This window comes from Centruroides vittatus, unplaced genomic scaffold (assembly GCF_030686945.1).
Source record: "Centruroides vittatus isolate TY-2023 unplaced genomic scaffold, ASM3068694v2 scaffold_2342, whole genome shotgun sequence".
Classification (NCBI taxonomy): Eukaryota; Metazoa; Arthropoda; class Arachnida; order Scorpiones; family Buthidae; genus Centruroides; species Centruroides vittatus.
Genome location: NW_027122688.1, coordinates 408,044 through 432,260, shown reverse-complemented (window position 1 = coordinate 432,260; position 24,217 = coordinate 408,044). Strand labels below are relative to the sequence as shown.

Below are 24,217 nucleotides of genomic sequence, written 5' to 3'. Positions count from 1 at the left end.
GAAATTTAGAGTTATTTTCTTTGATATCTTCACGATTTTTTAAATGTTCATATTTTGAGGCATTTACATTTTGATGGGGTTAAATCAGTATATATATACTACTTTGATGAAAGTACACGTTAAATTGAGTTTATAAAATTAAGAGTATATACATATAATTATATATATATTATAACTTGAATATTAACGAAAGTTTCAATTTACAAATTTAATTACAGTGAATCTGGTAATGAAACTACCTGTGAATTCAATAGAAATCGTAAGTGTTAAATTTTTTAATATTATCTTTCTAATCTGTATTTATATATTATATGAGTATTTGATTAAATTAAATTAAATTAATTAATTATCAAAAATATTTACTATACCGTATGAAATATTTGCATGAGAATGCTGCACTTTACATGCATTGTACTGTTTAAAAAGTACAATGCGATACAGAATTATATGCTTTTGTCATTTTTTAAAAATCTTTTTATTTAGAGTAGATAGACAAAATTTCACATAATTATTTTACATTGTTTTTTAATGACTTACACCAAATAATATCCTAATTGATTAATTCAGACAATATGCAAAATCATCCATTTCAAGGTGATCAAAATTATATGCCACCTATTTATTCACTGAATCTCAAACAAAAAAAACATATTTATATATTAATCGTTTTCCGTTCAGAAATAATTGCAAATATGCCTTCTGACCTTGAATTAATTAAATTCTGCTACCTTTTAACACTGATTTTCTGTCACACTATTGTGATGGCAAATTTCAACCCTCCAACCGTTCAGAACTATCTCATTTTCATGCCCAATAAACTTTTAATAGAGTTTAGGTCAGACAAGAGTGACGACCAGTCTATTATACTGATGTCGTTTGATGAAAAAACTATTTTCTTCGATTATCGCTTATAAAAGTACGTGTGGGAGAATTATCGTATCGTAATTTCCGTTTTGCTTTTCTGACTTTTCGAGAATAGGAAGGATATGTTCTGCTAACATTTTCTGATATTCTGTTGCATTCTCCCTCTGATTTTGAAAGACACTTTCAGATTTTCCATTGTTTCTAAATCAGTACTGACCCAGATCTTCGATATACAGTACTTTAAATAATCTTGCTTTTCTTTTTTGATGTGTCAATAGTGTTGATACCCATTCAGGACATGAAAGTGGAACGTTTGTCCTCACTGTAAACGATTTCTCGTCATTCCATTGCTCGACTCATCTTTATCTCGGTCCATTCGTTTCTTGCTATCTTACAGTGATTTTACAGACAGAGTTGGAAGTATTTTTAATATTTTAAATGAGATGAAAAAAGCACTTATTCAGTGGTCCATTTCAAAACAGAATTTGGATTGAAGTTATATTTCTATTTCTAGCATCTCGTCAAATCGTATTTTTGTCATGGCTTGAAGGTAAAGATGATCTTTTGCTTCATTCTTTATTGTGATTGTTGTATTATCTAATGGCATTTGTAGATAATCGAATGAAAGCAGATATTTCACTTATTGACTTGCCATTTGAGTCTGAGCTATCAGTTTGATTTTTTCAAAGTCAGTTGGCATCTTTCATCAAAGCATAGTTTAAAAAGTGCTCAAAGTTTAAGCTGCAACTTGTACTTTGCTTTTTAAGTAAAGAAAAATGCAGTATTCCTTTACCTTCATTATGCATTAAAATTTTATACATTCTTACCATAGTAATCTATTTGTACATATCTGGCGTACGATTTTGCACCATTGAAAAAATGACTATTTTGAGTAACTTATGTTTGGATTAATCGATTGAAATAATGTGGGATGTGTCATTAAAAATGATGATAGAACGATACGTAAAATTTTGTCAATCTAAATAATTCTAAAATTAAAAAAAAAAATACATTGGCATGTAATTCTGCTCCGCTCTGTGCTTTGAATTGCAGTTACTAGGCTTTGCTAACTGTATATTTTTCATGTCTCATTTATCATTGTGGTGCAAAATTTTAGTACTGTCCAAGAAATGTCTTCAATAAAATTTTTAGCTTCTATTTGCTTATTAGTATTTATTTATGTCTATTCTCGAATATTAATGAAGCTTCGGTTTTAACACTATTAACATTTGCTTTTTGGTAATTTGTTTGTGTAATAATTTAAAATATTGTTGATTTTATGTGAGGCTCGCCGACTGACTGCATTAGTCAGGATCGACGCGCTGTCTCAATTATCATGTGGGAGTGGAGAAGACTCTCAGAGACGAGTTCCTCATCGTAAAACCATTTAATAAAAATAAAAATTTCTTACAACTATTTTAATAATAAAGCGTAATACCTATCCAAAGGTGGAAACTAGTCTGTACACAAAGCTCAGATGTTCCGATGATCGAGAGGTTGAGAGCGACGGTCCTGTGGCGCTCAGCACAACTTGAAAAGATGACTTCCGGCAACTAAGTGTATTTTGACGATTCTTGATGGGACGGGAGAGCGAAGACCAAATGTTAGGATGTCGAAACAGCTTTCGTTATAGAATCCCAGGAGCACAAAAACCCGTAGAGGCACACAACGAACCAAGAACCGAGAGAGAGCCCATCGTCCTTGACTAGCGAGGTTTTTATAAGTTCCTTTTCGAGTCCCAGATCGAATATTGCCATAGGTCGATGCTGACTTGACCCTCTCTTAAATTGCTCTCTCTCCTCGTTACGAATAATAACGGGATCGGAAACCCAGATCGTGGGATGAGTCAACACCGACTGACAATTTGAATCCTATCAAAGATATTCGATCCCAGTACGCAAATTCATCTATTGTTTTAACCTGAGTAGTTCGACTTTCTTGGAAATTTCTACAGACTTGCCCTTTTATGGACATAAAATATTCATTTTTCATTTTCCCTCTTTTTAGTTGTCTGTTGGTTTTTTTTTTACATTTACTTATTTTTATAGTTATTTTCTTCTATACAAAATTAAAATCTTTTTTGTGCACATATTCTAGACCCACTTCCGAAGTTTCACACTTATTTTAAGCAACAGACTTTAATTTGAATGATGTGCAAGCGTGTGCTTTTTCTGCAAGAAAGAGAAGCATGTTTATTTGACAATTGCTGGTAATGGTGTTTTTTGTTGATATCATAGCATAGCTTTTGAAATATCTGATTTGTGATGTAAGTACTATTGCATTAAATACATAGTAAAAAGAAATAAAAGTACATCACCCGTTAAAGTTTAATATTTATTTACGCAAGAACCGAGTAAGTTTAATGAAAATTTTGTTTTATATAAATAAAACTAATAGTCATAGATTCGAAAAATGCTAAGTCAGAAGAATTTACAATCGAGTTTAAAAATTTAATATCTGTAAATAATTCGAAATTAGCTCTGAAATTAATCTCTATGTGGGTTACTTGGCATAATATCGATGAAAAATTTAATGATAATACCTTTACATATTTTCATATAACAATAGAAAATTGAAATTACACTCTTCGAGAATTAAATAACTTTTTAGTAAAATTTATAGGAATTCCTCATATCAAGTTTGGAATTTATTTTGCAACAAGATTTATAATTCATTTAGAACCAGAATATAAAATTGATCTGAGTAAAGGTAAACTCCAATAGTTATTAGGCTTCGAAGCAAAGCTATACGAAGATGAAGAACAGAATGTAAAATACATGGCAAGTATTTCTAAAGGAGTCGATGATATTCATATTCATTGTATTGTAATCAGCGGAGTAGAGTACAACGATGACACGAGTGATAGTCTATATTCATTTACCACATCTCATCCACCTGAAAGTTTGATAAAAATTGAAGAGATTAAGCCCATATTTTCGGACATGAATAGAAATCATTATATTTATAGAATTCGAATGTAGATAACTGATCAGGATTATAAGTTGATAGATCTTAACAAACAGAGAGTTGTATATCGTTTAATTTTAGATTAAATAAATGAATTTCAATAAGCATACATTGTTAGTTCGAAGTAAAAATATTTTGGTGGAAATTTATGTATCGATAAAATTAAGAATCAACAAGAAGTTATTACAAATAAGGGAAAACCAAGCAAAATCTGTTTTTGAAGATAACACAAAGCAATTTCTTAAAAATAAACTTCAGAGTATTTTATCTAAAAAATCACCGACTGTAAAAAATAGAGTAAGAAATATTTTAACTAAACAAAGTTTATATAGAACAGGATTAAAAATTTTTTATAGTAATAATTGGAAAAGGGTTGGGATTTAACTCTTCCAAATTATTACAACAAAGAATTTGAAAGTTTTGAGTACAAACAGCATAGAGAAGACAAAGTTACAGTCGATGAAAAGGAATCAGCGAAATACGAATTTAATATTAAAAATGTAAATGATATGAATAAAGTTCAAAACATCCGATGCGTACACTATTGGCGACCGACCCGGTGCGCCAATAACATCAGATGAAGTTCCGTAAGTTCGGTCAGAAAACACCGTTGATCAGGTTCGTCGGAAAGACACCTTGCGACGATTTAGGTAGTTGATGGGTTCACTCGGGTCTAAAACCGATCGTTGAATCTTCTGCTGCTCACCAACCGTCCGAATAGCGTAACGTCCCGTAAGCGTAGCGTGGGCGAACTCCTTCACAACCCGCGTCTATCTGTCCTTTATCTCACATTCCGAGAGTCAACTCCCCTCTTCCCGCCTCGACCTTTACCCTCTACACTCGTCGGCAACGGGTCGGATGACCGACCGGTGTTTATCCGTCCACATTTCATCAGTCTCTCCCTCAACCGTCTTCTTGTAACGGTGATCGTTACCAGTCCAAAAGAAAAGGGCGGGAATCATGTCTGCTCGATTCCACCCCGACAATATGATTTTATAATTCCAGTGGTTATATCTGCCCAGAACTAACAATTACAAAGCAGAATTGCTCTTCGATTGAAACTGATAACGTAACCTTGGTAAATGCAGCAAACTTGTCCTTAAGATCAGAATTACACATTGGTAAGACACAAATTTAAGAAATCGAATTGCCCTCATTGATTCATCACATTAACGGTCTTATAAACTTTACAAAAGATTATTCTAATTCCGTAACAACCAATATGTTGTTTTTCATCGACAGCTCGGAATCGCAATATATGCAAATGTTGATATTTGATGGACCCGATAATCAAGCTTTTGGAACTAGAGAGAAATGGAAACTTTCCTAGAAGGATTAAAGAGGAATGCAAACTATAACGAAGGATTTACAGAAAGATGGGTATTAACCAGAAACAGCAACAAGTTGAAACTGTGACTACCAATTAAACAAATGTTTGGATTTTTCAACAACTATAGAAACACAATAACAAAAATTTTCGATGTTAGATTTATGTTCTGGAGAAATTCAAATAACGATATAATATATACCAACATTAAAAATCCGATTTACAAAGTTATAATATCAGATATTTTCTTTTGGTTACCGCATATTAAGCTGTATCCAGAACAACAAGTTAATTTAAAAGTATATGTCTAAATCTCTCATTCAATATAGAAATTAATTAATGTTTTTTTCAGATTAATTAAAAGTAACGTTCAAAGTGGCTCTAGCGGTACAATAATTGTAAATACAACCACGTATGAAATCAGAAATATTTTTTAATCCCACAATATCAAGAAAAGGAAAACGATCAGAATCAAAATAATATGATATTTGATAACTTAGATGTGATGAGAAGCTTGTTAAGAATTAATAACCATAAATATCCAACAGAAAATTAGAATGCAAGTTTTTAAACTTGAAGAATTATATTATTCGAGATATTATTTAGATTCTTTAGCAGCGGGATTAAATAGTAATACCACAGCGTCTGGTTGTTTAGTAAGTTATACAAACTATGGGAGACTGTATCCTATAATTAATTTCGATGTTTCTAATCTTCCCTCTTATAATAATGTTGATAATCTGAAAGTTGAATTCTTTTGACAATTGAGAGAACCACCTGCTAAATCGTATAGATTTTATTTCGTTTTAGTCGGAAAAAAAGGATTTATGAATATGTACAAGAAGACTTTTGAAAACATTAAAAGCGATAGATGAAAAAATTTACCGTTACTTGTAAAGATTGTACCTAAATTGTAAAGATTTTTTCGAAAGCATTTTTTGAAATAACGATTTTGGTCGATCCTGAAGAGGGTTAGTAAAGCTAACCGAAAACGTTAGATTAAAGAAATAATTTAACTGCAGAGTAAAGGTTGTTGGAAGTAGTTTGTTGTGCTCTTTATAATGTGATGCTTTTTGGTGTATTTTTATGCATTTAATCTTTTACGTATTTCTTTTATTTTAATTAATTTATTTTATTTTCGCGTTATTTTATTAATATTATATATATTAATATGACTTCACTGTATTTAGTATATTTATTTTGGTTATTGGTTTGCTAATTTATTTTTCGTTTTAATTTTGAATTATAATGATCGAATGTTCCATTTAATAGTTTTTAAACTCGTTCGATAGTCAGTTCACCTGATGATGGCCTATTCCATTAGGCTGAAGACGTTTGTGATTTAATAAAAATATTCTCAGCGTTATAAGGTGTACGATGTTTTATTAACTGTCTTCTCATAAAAATGATGAAAAACTTCAAGGATTTTGCAGACAGTCTGTTCTTGTTTTATCTGTTTTAGTTGGGTTAAATCCTTCACACACAGTCATATTACAATGGATCTACTCGAACTAATCGGCTTTGGTAAAACGGCTGTCTTAGTGCCCACAGTAATAAAAGCAAAAACGAATGATATTTTACCTAGTTTATGATTTTAATGTTATTTGTTATTTTATCACATATGCCGTTATTTCTTTTGTAAAAGTAGTCACTTAATAATAAATAATCAAATATTATTTTCAGGATGTGACACATTTCTTCCATCTTGCAAACTGCGAAAGAATTTCATTATAGGTTTTGATAAAAAAAATCGGTCATGCCAAATATGTAATGGAATTTTAATAAGAGAAAGAGGGGAAAAAAGATTCAGAGTGACCTGTAAGTAAAAAATATGAAATATAGTAAGTAATTAAAAACTTATTTTACGTACAATGTAACTATTTGTAGTAAGAGATATGTTATTTATATAACTGTAGTTTTCGTAATTTATTGATTTTTCCATGAGAAGAACAGTTTAGTAAAAATAATTTTTAGAAAATTTCTATAATTTGAGTGTAACGCGTTTACATTTAAAAATATTAAACACAAGATTGTTCCTATAACATTCTGTAAATTAGTTATTTTTATTTGTTTTTACATATTTTTAAAGAATTAGCTATATTTCATAACAACAACATTGTAAAATTTTCCAATATTACAAAAGACCTTTTGATCAGTTATAACATTTGTGAAAATAATTCGTGGATTATGTCCAAATTTTTCGATAAGAATTTTCTTAAAACTCACAAACTTATTTTAGATAAAATCCAAAATTCACCTGACATCGAAATTTTAAAATTAATTATTTTTTTGCTTTGTATCAAAGATACACTATCCAATTGCTAAAAATACAAGGAAAGTACATAATGACTAAATATATATGATAAGTTTGCCTACTTACATATGATATATACAGACTGTCTTTCAACTAGTTATATTAGTGTAACTATTAAACCAATAAATTTGTTTAAAAGTAAAAGTGTAAGAAAATGCTATGTTTTTTTCTTCAATAAATTATTATTTTGAATAACTATCAATTAAATATTTCAATTTCTATTCAAATTTAATCAGAAAACATAATATATATTGTTAAAAAATATACTGTTTTTTCAGTAAATTTTATAACTTAAAAAGCCTTAATAATAATATATTATTAAATGAAAGCATTGGGCATTATATCTAAATGATTCTGCTACAAAGAAGACAATGATAAACATTTTACAATTTGCACCATTTGCTATAAAAATGAATTTTTAGATTATATGTAACGCATTGCGAACCACAATACAATACATCAGTGTATTCAATCTATGGGTTGTAACCCCAAACTGGGTATCGAAAAATTACCTTGGAATTGCAAGGTGGTTAGAAAAATTGTAAATAAATTTACTTGATAAGAATTACATCATTGACAAACTTTTTTGAAAAAAAATATTAGTTTCTAAAATGTGACATTTTATTAAATTCTAGACAGATTACTATATTTTTAGAACAGCGACTTCAAAGAGATTGAAGTTCGGATATGTCTCGGACGACCTTGTGTAACGCCGCTTTTCGCAAATCACATAAACTTTGACAAACAAGTGATGACAACGCATATTCTATTTACTCTGTCAGCGTGGTCCATTTGGGAGTTCAATTATTATTTTGGTGAAAAATATCGTATTCAACTTAGTATTTGTAATAAATGGACTGCTTTTAAAGTTACAAATTTTATGTTCCTCGTGGATAAGTGGCTAAAAACTGATAGCATAATTGAAAAAACAGACAGTAAAGGGACAAATGACGAGAAAAACGCTTCGATTTCGGCTGCTTTAACTTCTCACACAGATCAAATACATTTGGAAGCTTCTGCCTCTACAGAGTCGAGACATAAAGAAGTAAAAGCAAATATACGAGTTCGTAAGTTTGTCAATAAGTTTATAAAATATGGTTTTGTATGTACTGAAAATGATGAACCGAGGGCTAGATGCCTCATGTGCCTGGCAGTACTGTCAAACGAATCACTGAAACCAAAAAAACTGAAGAGGCACCTATACACCAAACACCTGGAATCCAAGGAAAAACCATTGGAATTTTTCGGAAAAAAATAAAGCATTTGACATGTGGGCAAAATTTTATGTCTATTTTAACCAATATTAACAAAAAAGAATTGGTAGCTTCTTACCGAGTGAGCTATGTTATAGCTAAATCTGGAAAACCATACACAATTAGTGAAGAGTTAATTGTTCCAGGAACTCGGGATATAGTAGTATTATGTTTGGCGAAAAGGAAAAGCAACAGATATATCAAGTGCCACTCTCTGATACAACAATTGGTCGCAGAATATTCGAAATGACAGAAAATGTGGAAGGCGAAATTATAAGTAGAATTCAAAAAGGTAAATTTTTCAGTCTTCAGTTGGATGAATCACTGATTCCAAAACGCTGCACAACTAATTTTTTATGCAAAATATGGACACAAAAGTGAAGTCGTTGAAAACTTTCTTTTTTGCAAGGAACTACAAAGGACTACGGGAGAAGAAATCTTTAAATTAGTAAATTCTTACATTACGGGAAACAATGTTTCTTGGGAAAATTGTGTGGGGGTGTGTAGCGATGGAGCTGGTGCTTGCTTGGAAAACACAACGGACTTCTATCTCGAATCAAAGAAGATTCACCTAATGTAACATGGGTTTATTGTATGATTCATACAGAATCGAAAAACATGCCACCGAACTTACAGTCTGTCTTAGATTCTGGAGTTAAAATTTCCTTGAATTCAATATTCTTTGAAAAAATCCTTGAATTCAATATTTAAAGATTTTTTCACGTAAATGCAGGGAAATGGGCAGTGAACATCAGCATCCGCTTTTACATACAGAGGTGCGTTGGCTTTCAAGAGGTAGGGTCCTAACGAGACTACTTGAAATTAAAGATGAGGTGTTTGTGTTTTTAAATGAAAATGATAAAGGTAAAAAATTTATACATTTTTTAACTGATGAAGAATGGCTATGTAGGTTAGCTTACTTGAGTGATATTTTTCTCAAATTAAACGAGTTGAATTTAAATCTTCACGGTGAACAATTATTTAATTGTTCAACGTAATTAATTGTTCAAATATTTATATTTAATATATTTATATATAATATATTTATATATATATATATAATATATTTATATTTATGGTACATGATAAAATCAAAGCTTTTACAAAGAAAATAGACTTGTGGTGTTCATACTGCAAGGAGATTAATTTTGCAGCATTTCCTACTTTAAAAAATTTTGTTATAGAAAACAAAGTAACAGTTAATCAATCGGTTATTAAAGATATAACAACTCACTAGACAAATCATAAATATTAATTTAATACTTATTTTCCGGAAGATTTTTCTGACTGAATGGATCACAAATCTCTTTCAGTGTGTATTACTCAAAAATTTATCATTAAATTTAAGCGCAAAAGAAACTGAATTATCATCTGATGGAGAACTAAAACTATATACGCTATACTTTCATTCAAAATGCTTGAATTGAGTAATTTTTGGCTTAAAGTTCGAAATGAATATCCAGAACTGTCTGATGCAGCTCTAAAGGTATTATTACCATTTGCCACATCTTATATGTGCGAGATGAAATTTTCTCAATTTCTCTACTGAAAATCTAAATATCGAAACAAATTAGCAATAGCCACCTTTAAGACTCAAATTTAGCAAAATATAGCCAGAAATATCACTACTTGTAAACAAGAAACAAGCCCATAAGTCTCATTAAATATTTTTCTTTTGTATTTTTTTCAACTGAATTTCTTTTAAGTTCTTACGTGTTATACGCTATACTTTAATTTCAAAAGATATAAATGAATAATGCTGATCAATTTTTCAGTCTAATATTTCGTAAATACAGAGTTGTTTTCAGTTTATTGTAATTCTTTTGACACTAATGTTTGTTTTGTATGAAATAAAAATAATAAATTAACATCTTTTTGATTTTTAATATTACCTGGTCCTTGTTTTTGAGCAATTAGAAGTAGATTATTAATTATTTTAATTTTAGGTCAGCAATGTTACTTCAATGACCCATGCGGGGTCACACTGTTAAAATGTGTGAATACCAATGCAATACATTATAAAATCGCTGCCATTATCAAACACAGTGATTTCTTCCATAATAAATTTGTGTTGGACTTGCTCTTCTGCTTTCGATTATCCTTATGCAAAAATGGATGGAAAATAAATGTAAAACATAAATGATGTTAATAAACTTACTCTTAATTATTATTATACTAGATATTTTCCTGTCAAGCATGACAGAATATATTTTATGAGAAGGTACAAATTGAAGATTGAGAAAAGCTTGAAGTCGAGCTTGATGTTCTGATGCTGTATCTGCAGCACTCGACAAAGCCATTCTTACTCGATGTTGTTTATGTTGGACTTCACGGCCTTTAGTGGTTTCGGTTGTTGTTCTTATCCTTTTAAATCTAGAATTTACCTGATCAATTTTACTCTTATGCTTTCTCCTAAGAAAAATAGCGAGTCTTTTTAATTCAACGTTGATAAAACAAAGACTAATTGTATGTACTATACGTTAGTTTTAGATTAGCGTTGACATCTTAATATCGGTCTCGTTAGATCGTTACTTCCAATTAAATAATAGAATGTCACGGCTTCATAGAATAAATTTTAAAAAAATTTGTTATTGTAAATATTTTAAACGATAGCTTCGTTCAGCTATCGTTTAAAATATTATAGCCTCATCGTGAATGAACGTCACGTGGTTACCGACATCACTGCAACGTAATGTGATCACGGATCCGAAATCGATAAAACGTTTAGTCTATATCTAATAGTTCAGCCCAATAAGTAGCCTATGTTATGGCTAAGAGGGGGTACGAGTCTAAAGTCGTTGACACTCGTAAGTTCATATCTCAAGTTTCAGTCTATTTTGGAGTTTCAATTTGTTATATATGCACTATCTTATCAGATAGTGCATATATAAACGGGTAGAAGAAGAAAGCACTTTCACTTCGTTACTTTGTTACTTGTTACTCGTTGCTGAATCGTCTGCTAGAAAAAGCAAGATAAAACAAATTGAAACTCCAGAATAGACTCTGTTCTTATCAGTTCTGACTCTCGAAGTAGTGGAACCTTAGGAAGTTCCACCGATGTTGGCGGCTGTGTCTGTGCAAGCTCCAGTGTTAACCGTTATTTCTGCCAGATTATTGTGCATTTCGACGAAATTGTGGACTACCATCTTGTCCAGTACGTCAACCCGGTTCGTTCAATTTACTTTTTACTCAATATCTTAATTAGGGGAAATAAATTAATTTCAAAGTCCTTGGTTTTTGATCGTTTTTAGCTAGCGGGGAGGATTTTTCGGGGGCAGCTCCAGGGGTTTTTATTTCGGCTATACTTTCTTTAGTTGTCCTTAAGGTGGGGACAATATCATGCAACGTAATGCAACAACTTGAGTTACGGCGATTTTTGGATTTTTATATAAGCCTCTATGGGAAATTTTCAAATCTAGAACGATCGTTAGAACTGTTTAACGTTCTTTCTAACGGTCTCGCTTTTAAATCTTAACGGGGTTTTTTAACGTTTCTATTATCATTGTCGCATTTATATTTCATTCGATTTTTCCTTTCTTTTTCTTTTGTATAGCTAAGTTAGACTAGTTTTGCACTAGTGCAATTTTGTAATTTGTTAGTTAAGTTCTCGTTTGTGTTGTCGTGTTTTCGCTGCAAGACTACAGTTTTGATCGGAATCAGGGTAGCTTGCATTACTTAGTACTTTTGTAAGTGAGTGATGGCGACTTGCAACTCATCGAACTTTCTTGACCAGGCGTTCAAGCTCCTCGACGAACTTAAGGGTTACCTTGCTAGAAATAGCAATAGGAAGTTGGGCTCAGGAGCTCATTCGCGGTTTATAACTGTCCAGTTCTAGCGATTGATTGATCTAGCGAGTTTCACAGTGTCAACTTGTTCTGTTCCCGACCGATTTCCTTGACACTCGATTAGATTCGCTTATTTCCAAGGGTGATCTCACTGATGCATTTGCTGCACATGCAGAGAGAACGGATTCCGTTATCTCTGAGGTCTTGGAGACCGTTTGTGGAGTGCAGCAGGTTGTGCCGGCTTCAGGGCCAGTTGTGTCCAAGACATCCGGGCTTTATAGTGACGCTGTTAAGTGTCCTGCTCTACCGTTGGATTCGGTTTCCGTGCCCTCCAAGTCTTGTCACATTGTACTAGTGTACAGTAACCCTGAGTCTAACGACTCTGAACTTACCAGAAAGGTCCTAACTTCTAGAATCAATTCGCAAAGCTTTAAAATAGATGTCCAGAGAATACGCCGTATTCAAAAAGGAGGGGTTGCTGTTGATTTGGGGTGTAGAGCAGATGTAGAAATTTTATATAATGCTGTTTCTGAGGTTTCCGGTTTACGTTCGGTTATCCCGAAAAAGAAGCGCCCAGTGATTAAGATTATCTCGGTACCAAAATCTACTGAGAGGGACCAGCTCTCAGATGCCATTTATGAGCAGAATTGCCGTGTTATATTCTAAAGAAGCATTTCTGGAGAATATTAAGGTGCGTTTCCCAATTGGACAGCATAGTACCACTCTTGTTTCTTGGGTTGCAGAGGTCTCACCGGACCTCAGCTGTTTCCTCATAAAAGAGGAGAACGTGTAGTGTCGTAGACTTTCTCCCATCAAATCAGTGTTTCCCATGCCTAAAATTTGGGCATTTCGCCAAGAATTGCAATGCAGAAGATCGTACATGTAGTCAGTGTGAAGGCAATCATGCCTTCAAAGATTGCAATACGAAAACAGAGACTCCAAAATGCATGAACTGCATTAGAGAGAATAATAAGAAAATATACTATAAAGCACTCGATAAAGTCTGTCCTGCCTTTATTTAATCAAGAACACAACTTTTTGCCAGAATAGACTATGGCATCTAACAGAGATATGGATTTTTGCCGTAGAAACTCTGAACAGATTAATCTGAAACATTGTACAGATTAATCTGGAACAGGCGATCTCTGTCAGTTTTCAGAAACGCAAGCAATCTCCAAGACAGACTTTCGACTGTGATAGTCCTTGTGATGTTCCTTACCAGACTTCAAAAGTAAAATTCGTGCAGATAAACTTAAGGAGAATGATTGCTGCCAATTCGCAGCTCTTCTACGAACTTAAATATTTTGATATAGGCCTAATGCAGGAGCCCTATTGTGTTAACAATAGGGTGTCCTGCTTTCAAACTAGGGACAATATCATGCAACGTAATGAGGGGCAGCCTTGGGCAGCGAACATTGTGGAAAATCAGCATCTTGCCTTTATATCACATCCAAGATACTCCTCCAACAACTTGATTTGCATGGAGATTGCCCTGCCACAGCTTCAAGTTATTATCTTCAACGTGTACTCTTCAAGTGATACAAGTATCACTGATGTCTTCCATCCTCTCTCAGAGGCAATGGGATTTTCAGATATGCACAATTCCTGATAGCTAGGGACTTCAATGCGTACTCTCCTACATGGGGTGATGAGCGTAGTGACAGAAGAGGAGAGGCTCTGGAAAACTTTGTGGTGCATTATTAACTAATCCTTAATGATCCTAGCTCACAGCCCATCTTTACAAGTGAGAATGGAGTTTCCTGGATTGACATTACTATCCGCTCAGGAGGACTTCATCCCATTATAAAGGACTGGAAGGTTGGCACCATAGAAAGTCTTTTGGATCACGAATATGTAACATTTGATCTCTTTTATACTAACCCTTGCTCAGAGCAGGAGCTGACCACTTCCCTGCCCATTTAACACAAGGTCTGCGGATTGGAGTCTGTTCAGTGATATCCTCCAGGAATGTTATCTCTTCCAATCATGACTACACAAAGGAACGGGCAGAGCATTACATCGAAGCCATTAGTGAAAACATTGCTTACGCATGCAATATAGCCATTCCCAGAAAGTAAATCAGGGCAAGAGATGATGGCGCCTAATGCTTACCTCAAGTGCCAATTTATTTATAATTAGGCCACCAATTTGACAACCTCATTGCCCATCAAGCAACATTAAAAGATCCTGATGATGAACCATCTACAGATTCTGTGCTTGCTGAGCCTAGCAACACTTAAATCCTCTTTATAGAATATTTGAACAATATCTTTTATTTAGATGTCGGTATTTAGCAATACAGTCTTCCACTACAGTGGCAATCGCCAGCAGTTCTGCTTGTGCAACACTGCATGTATCGTCTAATTTGCAAAGTTTATTCTCAATTTCAGTATATTTATGATATACAGTAGAGAGTCGTTAATCAGAATCAATTGGGGACTGGGGTTGTTCAGATTAGTGATTTGTTCCGATTACCGATTATGTACGAAAAAATACATTAACCTGTCCGATGTTCAAATTTTTCTCCGTTGCGTGTCGCTTCGTGTTGAATTTTCGTCGATTTTAAGCCTAACGAAAATTTTTATAATAATAATCGAGGCTATCGTATCGTTAAAAATTATTTCTGCATTTTGTACAAACAAAATAAATATATTGAAGAATATAAAAACATGAAAATTATACTTTAAAAGTAAATCTAGTATCAAAAACGTTCGATTCGGCACGACACAGTCTGACTGAAAATCGTTCCTACTGGCGATTCCGATTACCGGGGTTCCGATTAACGACTCTCTATTGTATTATATAACTGCCACCAACGTTATTGTCAATTTTTGATCCATTTGTGCATATGTCAATATGATTATCAGTCAATGGTTTAGAGTAAAAATATTTTCTTTTACTTGGTTTCTGGATAAGTGCATAAGGGATCTTCCATTCGAAATCATCTTTATTAAGTCTTTCATTTTCCATGGTCATGTCATTATCATGTTTCAGTTTCCATTTTAATGCTTGGTATTTCATTTTGAGATGCATGGGGGCTTTTCTAGCGATTATCTGGAGGCTGTAATTTGTTCTGTAAATCTTTGGTGAAAATCAGTAGCCTTTGGGCTAATATGAGTTTCTTTATAGTGTGTATTTTGTGAGCGGCTTCTTCCCAAACTAAGCAGACGTAGGAAATTATTGGAATAAATATGTTACAAATTGAATCTATAGTATGAGTGTCAAGTTCCAGGTTGCTTTTAGCGACTTTAAAGAAAGACTGAAAGATTAACCCTGTTTTCTTACAAATGTACTTAATATGTGTGGTCCAAAGAAAAATAAAATCAAGTATAATCCCTAAATATTTAATGTTTTTCTTCATTTTTATACTTTCTGACTCCACCCGAATTGTCGGTATTCTCTTGTACAAGTTTTGAGCGCCTGGCTTGTTCCAGTCGATTCCTGTCGATTTTCCTGGATTGAAGATCAGCTTGTCTTTTTGTCTTCATTTACTTATATTTGACAGAGCCTGCTTTCCTTTTCTTTCGAGTTCTGTTCTAGAGTTACTCTGTCAACAGCACGAGTGCGCCATTCGCAGACGCAAGTAGTAGGGAGTAGGGAGGTTCTGGACCAAACTCACCTAATCTATACTACTATGCTCTCCACCAAATTTACCCACAAATTTCAAACTAAAAATACATGAATATCCTTTTTAAAATACAAAATATATTCATTCATTTTTTAAAAAATATTTCTAAGTCAGTGGAAATTAAAATGAGTCTCCAATTTTAAATAGGAAAAAAAACATTAAATAAAAAATAAAAAAAAACTCAAACAGTTAGATATTGATATTTTTTGTTAATTTTGTCCACAATGAGAAAATAAAAAAATTATCTATCTTTATAAATATAATACATCTCTCTTCGTGTATATAGGAAAAATTAATATGAGAATGAAACAGTTGGATAATTATTCTTTATCCCAGCACATTTCATTTTTATATTTTTCAGTTTATTCAATTTATCCAATGTTAAGTCGTGGAGCTTATTCACAAATCGTTTAGGGAAGAAACATTTAAAATCTTCACATTCGACTAAAATTGAAGGTCCAAATTTAGCTTGAATTTCTTCAATCTTTTCAATTCTATATTCTTCGTTTTTATTTAAGTCATTTAGACTTTTAATTTCCTTATTAATATTTTCAAACTGACCGATTTGATTTAATAGTTGAAGTGCTTCAATTTATACGGAGAAAAATTTTTTCGATTTATTTCATAATAACCCCATGATAATCTTTCTAAGTTATTTTTCAAATATTTTTATCATCGTAACAACTTAATCCAATTTTTTGATCTTTTATAACATTTAGTTTTAATTTATCAGATCTTATTTCATATGAAGTTTCTAAAGTAGTTTTTTCATTAAACAAACATTCTTTATACACATTAAATTTCGTTTGTTCTATATTAACGTTTTTAACGCCTTTACTTAACTTTTTCTCTTTATTAGTATCATTTCTAAATGAATACATTTTAGATCTCAATCCAATATATTTTCTAATTGGAATACCATTATATTCATCTTTAAATAATCCAGGAATTTTTTTATTTTCTTTCAGAATATCTAACGAATGATAATCAGGATAATCAGTTGTATCATAATGTTGTACATTATCTTTCATATCTTGATAAAAATCTTCTGTTTCTATATACATAATAAATGAATCTGTATCTGTTCCTAATAATTTCACTTTATCTTCATATTTCGTTTTCAGATAATTATAATAAAATTTATACATAAATAATTTAGACAATTCTAATATTACAAATCCACCAAATATAAGTTTATTTATTATTTAAAGTCGTCTACGTGGACGTTATTTATTAATAGGACCTTGTACTGGTGTATTGGCACAGTAATGAGAGTTAATTCAGTAAAATTTTTTTGTTTTATCACCTGTAGTAGCAATATCCGTAGACGACTTTAAATAATAATAAATTGTAAGGACAGTAAGGCTTTTCTAATTATAGGTTTATTTAATTTAATTTTTTTATTTTTACTATGAACTATAACTACCTCATCATGTATGATTTTTCTATGTTGATAATGAAGAGAGTTTATGCAATCTTGTAATTTTTTTTCTGTATAAGCAATTTCTACACTCTCCTTATTTCTCACATTTTCCAATTGTTTTCCGAAAACAGAATTGTCCATCAGTTTAAAGAAATCTTTTTCAAAATCATTTTTGGCTTGTTGTCTCAATTTAGTATTCTTTTCAATGTAAGTTTCTAACCAGTTTTCTTGTTTATATTTTATTTTTTTCTTTATAACTTTCAGGATTACTCCTTGTTTTATATATTATTTTATTAGTCTCTAATCAATGATATAATCTTTTTTATTATGTAATGTACACATTAATTTCTTATTTTTTGTTGGTTTATTTTCAATTCCTTTTTCAATTAAATGTTTTTGATAATCAGAAAGATCTTTTTCTTTTGGAAGAAAATGTTCTGGTGCTGGTGCATAATCATTGAATTTATCATGTAAATGTTTTGGAATTTCTAAATCAACAACAAGTGTATACCCTTATTTATTATCATCAGGAATATTAACCAATAGTCTTTTAACTTTTTAAATATCTGAATTATCCATCCATTCAAAATCTCCATTTGGAAATGGTTGAGTCATTGCCCATCCATATAAGTTATTTGCATTCAGATACATAATGTAACTTATTTTCATTTGAATCATATATTTCCTTTTCAATTGCTTCTTCTTCTGATAACTTAAAAATCTTTTCTAATTCTTCATCATAAAAATAACAATTACAGTGGTACCTCGTATAACGTACGCCTCGAATAACGGACACTGCAAACAACGGACTTTCTGTTTGGTCGTTACGTGGCTTGAGCAACGGACTGGCTGTGAACAACGGACTTTCCGGCATAATTGGTGACTGCTCCATGGGTGCGTTCTTTATTAGCGGTCCACTACTATAGGAATGCGCTGCTGTTTGTAGGCATTTAGGAACGATGGTGAAAGAAAGATAGATGGCGGCCCCGCACTTACGATAGTATCGTGATGGAGGAATCTATAATTCTAAACTATGAGCTTTAAAAAGCAAAAGAAGGGTCCCAGTTATAAAATTTAATCATAAAATGGATTATTTGTTGAAAGAGTATTCAAAATAGCCTTGAAAAAGGAATTTGTAAAAACACTTACATCACCGCGTGCGCTAACTCGCGCTTTCACAATTTCTAAATTCTCATTCGTAAAACCACATAATGGACCTCGAAACGAAACTATTTGAGCCATGGAGGATGCCATGTTGCTTTCCACTTAAATTACTGCTACAAGCGGCCGTTTTTGCCGTTCGACGGCATCCACTCCCACTCAAATTTAGGCGTTCGCCAGGAATTTTTAAATGGCTGTCACTCGCACAGAGTTATGCTGAGGAATAAAAGAACGCACCTTATGTTCATTGTTTTATGATACAGTACGGTTATTTTATACTGCAGAATGAATTAAATGTTTTAACATGTAATTCTATGGGAAATGCGTTTCGTATAACGGACGTTTCACTTAACGGACATGCACCTGGAACAGATTAAGTACGTTATATGAGGCACCACTGTATTTGCAAGTGCATGAGGGTTAGAAACCATACTAATTTCACCTCTTATTCCTTTTTCATATAATTTATACATTTCTTTATCTACTAATAATTCTAATTCTTGATCTACCTCACAGACTGGCAAACGTGCCCATGTTTCGTGTTTTCTTTTTGTATTCTTTAACCTAACAGCTTATCTGTTAATTTTTCTAATTCATTAATTAATCTTTCTCAACTAATTTTAAATGATTGCGAAGCAGACTTTGCAGCTTTTAATTTTTCTCTATAAATTTTAAATAAACCTAAATCGGCCTGATACAAATTTAAGTCCTCTTCATATGCTTTTCGTAGTGATTCACCTTCTTTAATTTCTTTCTGCTTTAATTTTGTGTTTATTTTTACTTTTAACGAACCCAATGATTTAGTTATACTTTCTACTCTTTCGAGCATTTCATCTATTTCATCGGATTTATTAACGAATTGCGATGGTATAAAACAGCTATTTTGCTGTAAATACGAAGCATCTAATCCTTTATCTAAGTTTTCTGCAGTATATCTATACCTCTTTTTCGGTGTGGATTCGACTAAAGTAGATTCAGCTTCAGGAAGTTGAGGTGATGACGAATCAATGGTGAAAGGAATTGTTATATTATGACTAGCATCTTCAATAGCTTTTACATCTTGTCTATTATCTTGTATAGGAACTTCTAATTTATATGTAACTGGCTTATGAAACTCTGAAAGACTTTTTTCATATTTTTATTTTCTTAATAATTGTTCTTCATTCTTTATTTTTATTGCTCTATTCTGCGTAGCTAAAGTAAGTAACGCTTTCTTTCTCTTCTCATCCATTTACTAAGTTGAGAAACCATTTAACTCAAGCTGAAATATCATTTAGCTCAATTTTTTTAAGTAAATAAATGTTTAAGATAAAAGATTATACAGAACGAAATGAATATGAAGATCCTAATCAGAATCCTTCATTACCTAAACATCCATTTCATAATCGTCAGACCATCAGGATGTAAAAAAACAAATCTCTTATTAAATCTAATTTATAATCAACTGAATTTCGATGCATTATATGTATGTGCTAAATATATTAATAGAACCAAAATATGAAAAACTTCAAAAAAACTATAATCAATTTGATGAGTTTGAATAACATATATTGCATGTTAAAAATAAAAAGTTATTAGAGTTATTTAAAAAATTTAAAAAGGAAACGTTATTTTTGATTGTTGAATTTTTTTTAGGCAATTTTTTTTTGTCTTTTTTGATTAAATTAAAATCGTTATTTTGTTCGAGCATAGAGAATATGATTGGCATCGATTGTTTAGATTCATCAATAAAAAATCTGGTTGTTTTCGAAAATTGTATTACAGAAAGAGATCAATCTAAAATTGTAGATTTCTTTATCAGAGGAAGAAAGGAAAACGCTTCAACTATTTATGTATCTCAATTCTTTTATTTCACTTTTATTAACACCAGAAAAATCTGTAATTATTTTATATTCTTTAAACTTCATAACAGAGAAATTAGTCAAATACAAGAAATTGATGGTCAATTTAAATATATATATACAAAACACCTAGATAAAACATATGTTGCTAAATCTTAAGACGGAAATCATCCAAGGATGCGATATAGAAAAAATTTTTTGCTTCTATAAATGGAAGAATAATTGAAAAAAAAAAATATTTGTTTACAGAAAGAGTTTTAAATTCTATAGCGATATTGGTTTATCGATAACAATAAGGAAGTTTGTATTTAGCGCTTCTGGTTTAAGTGCGTTCAAATTACGTTCTTCAGTTATCTTATCTGCTGTAGCTAGAGTAATCGAGGTCATTGACAAATCGTTAAAGTTATCAGAGAGAAAAGAATATAAACACGCTTATAACTACAAAACAAATTTATTAAATTTATATAAAGCTAGTACATTATCGGAGCAAGAATTTATATAAAAATAGAAGAATTTATAAAAGACCTTAAATATTTTCCATTAGAGAAATATGCGAAGAAAGTCAAGTTGAATAGTTATAAATTAGTTTCTAAATTAATGAAGAGAAGAGGTGATATTGTAGGATGGGTTCAAGATCATTTAAAGCCTCCAGAAATGCCTGGCAAAAATACTTGGCTTTCAATATTGCAGGTCTTTTACCAAACTTTTACAATGCTTCTGCAAAGATTGCAAAGAACAAATGGGGGTTAAAATCCGATGCTCTGAGCCTTACCTACAACCAGATATACTTAACCATTGTCACTTATGTTTGTGGTAGCTGGGGCTGCACATAAAGTCCACCTCAAAAGAAAACTTGTCTCTTCTTAGCACAGGGTCCTCCTACTTATCTCAATGGCCTACAGGACAATACCGAATATCAGCCTACAATCATTACTCGCAAGACGCCTATTGGGGATATTATCAACTTCTACTACAACTTCTGGAGGCTTAAATGGGGTCATGATATCAGCACATTCAGCTGCAACCTCTCTGCTAATCAGCTTGAAAGGAATAATCCTGTTGACACCATTTCTCCATACATCCATAACTATCTGAACACCAATCCTCCGCAGTACAGCGATGTCCAAATATTTACAGATGGCTCAAAACTTGATGGTAAGGTTGGCTGCGCCTTCGTGGCTTACCAGGACGACCATAAAATTCACAGTAAACAGTACAGGTTATCAGAAAACTGTACTGCATTTCAGGCAGACCTTACTGCTATTGACAAGGCCACCAACTGGGTTTTGGCGCACTACAAACATGCAACTATAGTCATATTCACGGACTGTCTTTCCATCATTAACAGAAAGAAAAACACCCCATCACAACTAACATCAGAAAGCACCTCAGCAACTCAACAAACCATCTCTACATTAATCGGACTCCTGGACATCAGGGTACTCCCGGAAATGAGAGGGCCGACCAACTGGCAAAGGCAGCAGCCGACAATGTCTTCTTGAACATAGCCCATGACTGGATTAGTCACTCTGCCATTAAAAACTTGCTTTTCGAAGATCTACTTTACATCTTGGCAGTGCAACTGGAGAGATAACCACAATATCACTACTTTTAGTCACATTCCGGACATTAAGGATTATTCAAATACGACTGGATAAAGCTCAGTACCCACTTATGTCAGTTCCTAACAAATCATGGAAAGTTCCCTAGTTATCTTCACGGGTTTTATGAATTGGGGAAAAGCATTTAAATGTCAGAAATTCAGATTTACCTTATTTGCAAAAAATTTGCCTAACTTTACTATTAATGAACATGTGTGAATTTTTAATATTATCTATTTCACAACATATAAGGCACGGGATCCATTAAACACACTATCGTTTCTTACAAAACATTTAGGAAATAAGTATATAATAAATATAAAGAAGCTTTTTCGCACTCTGATCTTTTATTATATAGCATAAAAATGATTTTCCTGTACTCTGATTTAAAAAGTATCATTAAAATACATCTGATATCAAAAAAGAAGAATATGACATTTACAATAAAAGTATTCTTCACAAATACATATAAAAACTGTTTACATATAATAAATAATAATTGTTTTAATTAAACAAGAGAAATTTTATTTAATAGTTGAACTAAATAGAAGTTACCTATTGTATCCTATTGGCAATCCTTTTCTCAATTACATCCTATATCAGATTACGAAACTTATTTCTAATAGACTGTTTTTGGTACAATTCTATGACTGAATGAAGGGGTTGGGACTTTAACACAGCTGTAGAGTATAGTGATAGGAACAAACAAGTCTAATGAACCATGGTTGTACGGGCGACCTTTGCGATATATAGGCCCCCAAAATGATTATATGTGAACTTTTTGAGACCCTCAAAAGTGGGGTAAAATTTAAAACTGAAAATTTTCTCAAATACAACTCGAAACTGCGTTTCATACGCTTTCTGTTACACCTTACTAGAGGCTCCTAAAACCCCCCCTATACACGAGGGGGCCACCTCTTGTCCGCCAGTTCCGGGGAGCGCCGTCAGAAGTCGCGCCGCTCTTTCCGCTAAGCCTGTCACGCCTTAACAGGCAGCGAGCCCTATTCTAACGATACTCGTCGGCTATGAACAAAGAAAAGCCCAATTAACACGACTAATTAGGAAACGCTTTCTACGACGCCGCTGACAACGCTCCTATCTAAACCCGATCGCACTTCTACTATTTCACGCTATCTCTAACACGTTCTAACTACCGAAAAGGCCGAGAAAACAGATCCTGGACTCACTTTTGACAGAGTTTCCTCCTTTCGCTACCTGACAACGCCTAGCCTGTTTCCGATCTTGTGTAGGTGAGGACAGGGTGAAGTTGCCGGTCACCACTGCTGCCGCCGCCGCCGCTTCCTCCTCCTCGGCTATGTCCCAGACGTCGACGACGACGAAAATGATGTCCAAACAATCGCATATAATCCAGGTTTCGCGTACAAGTATCCTTTGGTCACGTGCACTATATACACACACAAGCTTCGCTGTTCGCTGGGCGTTCTTCTTCTTGGTTAAAATGGTTAAAAGGCATAAGAAAAATTTAAAACCACGGGACAACGGTGTTTTTGTACTTATCTTCTGTCTTTTACCCATTTTCTCGATATGTTTTGTGGAAGCATCGGCAACTGCTCCTAATCCATATTCGTTGAGGTTAGGCATCCATTCCACACGAACCACATCGGGCAAACCTTCAACGAAATTCTCAGCATAAAAACTCTTCCTTGCGTAAACACTCAAAGCTGCGAAGAGAAATGCTTTCCGAACATCAGACGTCTTTTATTCCGCTTCGATGTAAACCCGATCACGCTTCTCCTACTTCGCTATCTCCAGCACATTCTAACTACCGATGGAAAAGACCAACAAAACCGATTCTAAACTCACCTTGGACAGTCTCCTCCTCTCGCTACCCGAAGAAACCTAGCCTCTTTCCGATCTTGTGTAGAACGGGGTGAGGTTGCTGATTGCCGCCTCCTCCTCGGATATGTCCCAGAGGTCGACGACGAAGAAGATGGGATCGCTTGATGTGGTCCAAACAATCATATATTTCAGGTTTCGCGTACAAGTATACTTCGGTAACGCGCACCATATATATATATATATATACACACAG

At 32.8% G+C, this 24,217-nt stretch overlaps 1 protein-coding gene across 1 annotated transcript in view; it reads left to right on the top strand.

Moving 5' to 3' along the window:
• Positions 1 to 24,217, top strand: part of LOC136987491 (hemocytin-like) — a 103,313-nt gene that overhangs the window by 2,250 nt on the left and 76,846 nt on the right. The window contains exons 4-5 of the mRNA XM_067285224.1: positions 219 to 259; positions 6,842 to 6,976. Coding sequence (XP_067141325.1) covers positions 219 to 259; positions 6,842 to 6,976 — 176 coding nt within the window. The remainder of the gene's footprint in view (positions 1 to 218; positions 260 to 6,841; positions 6,977 to 24,217) is intronic.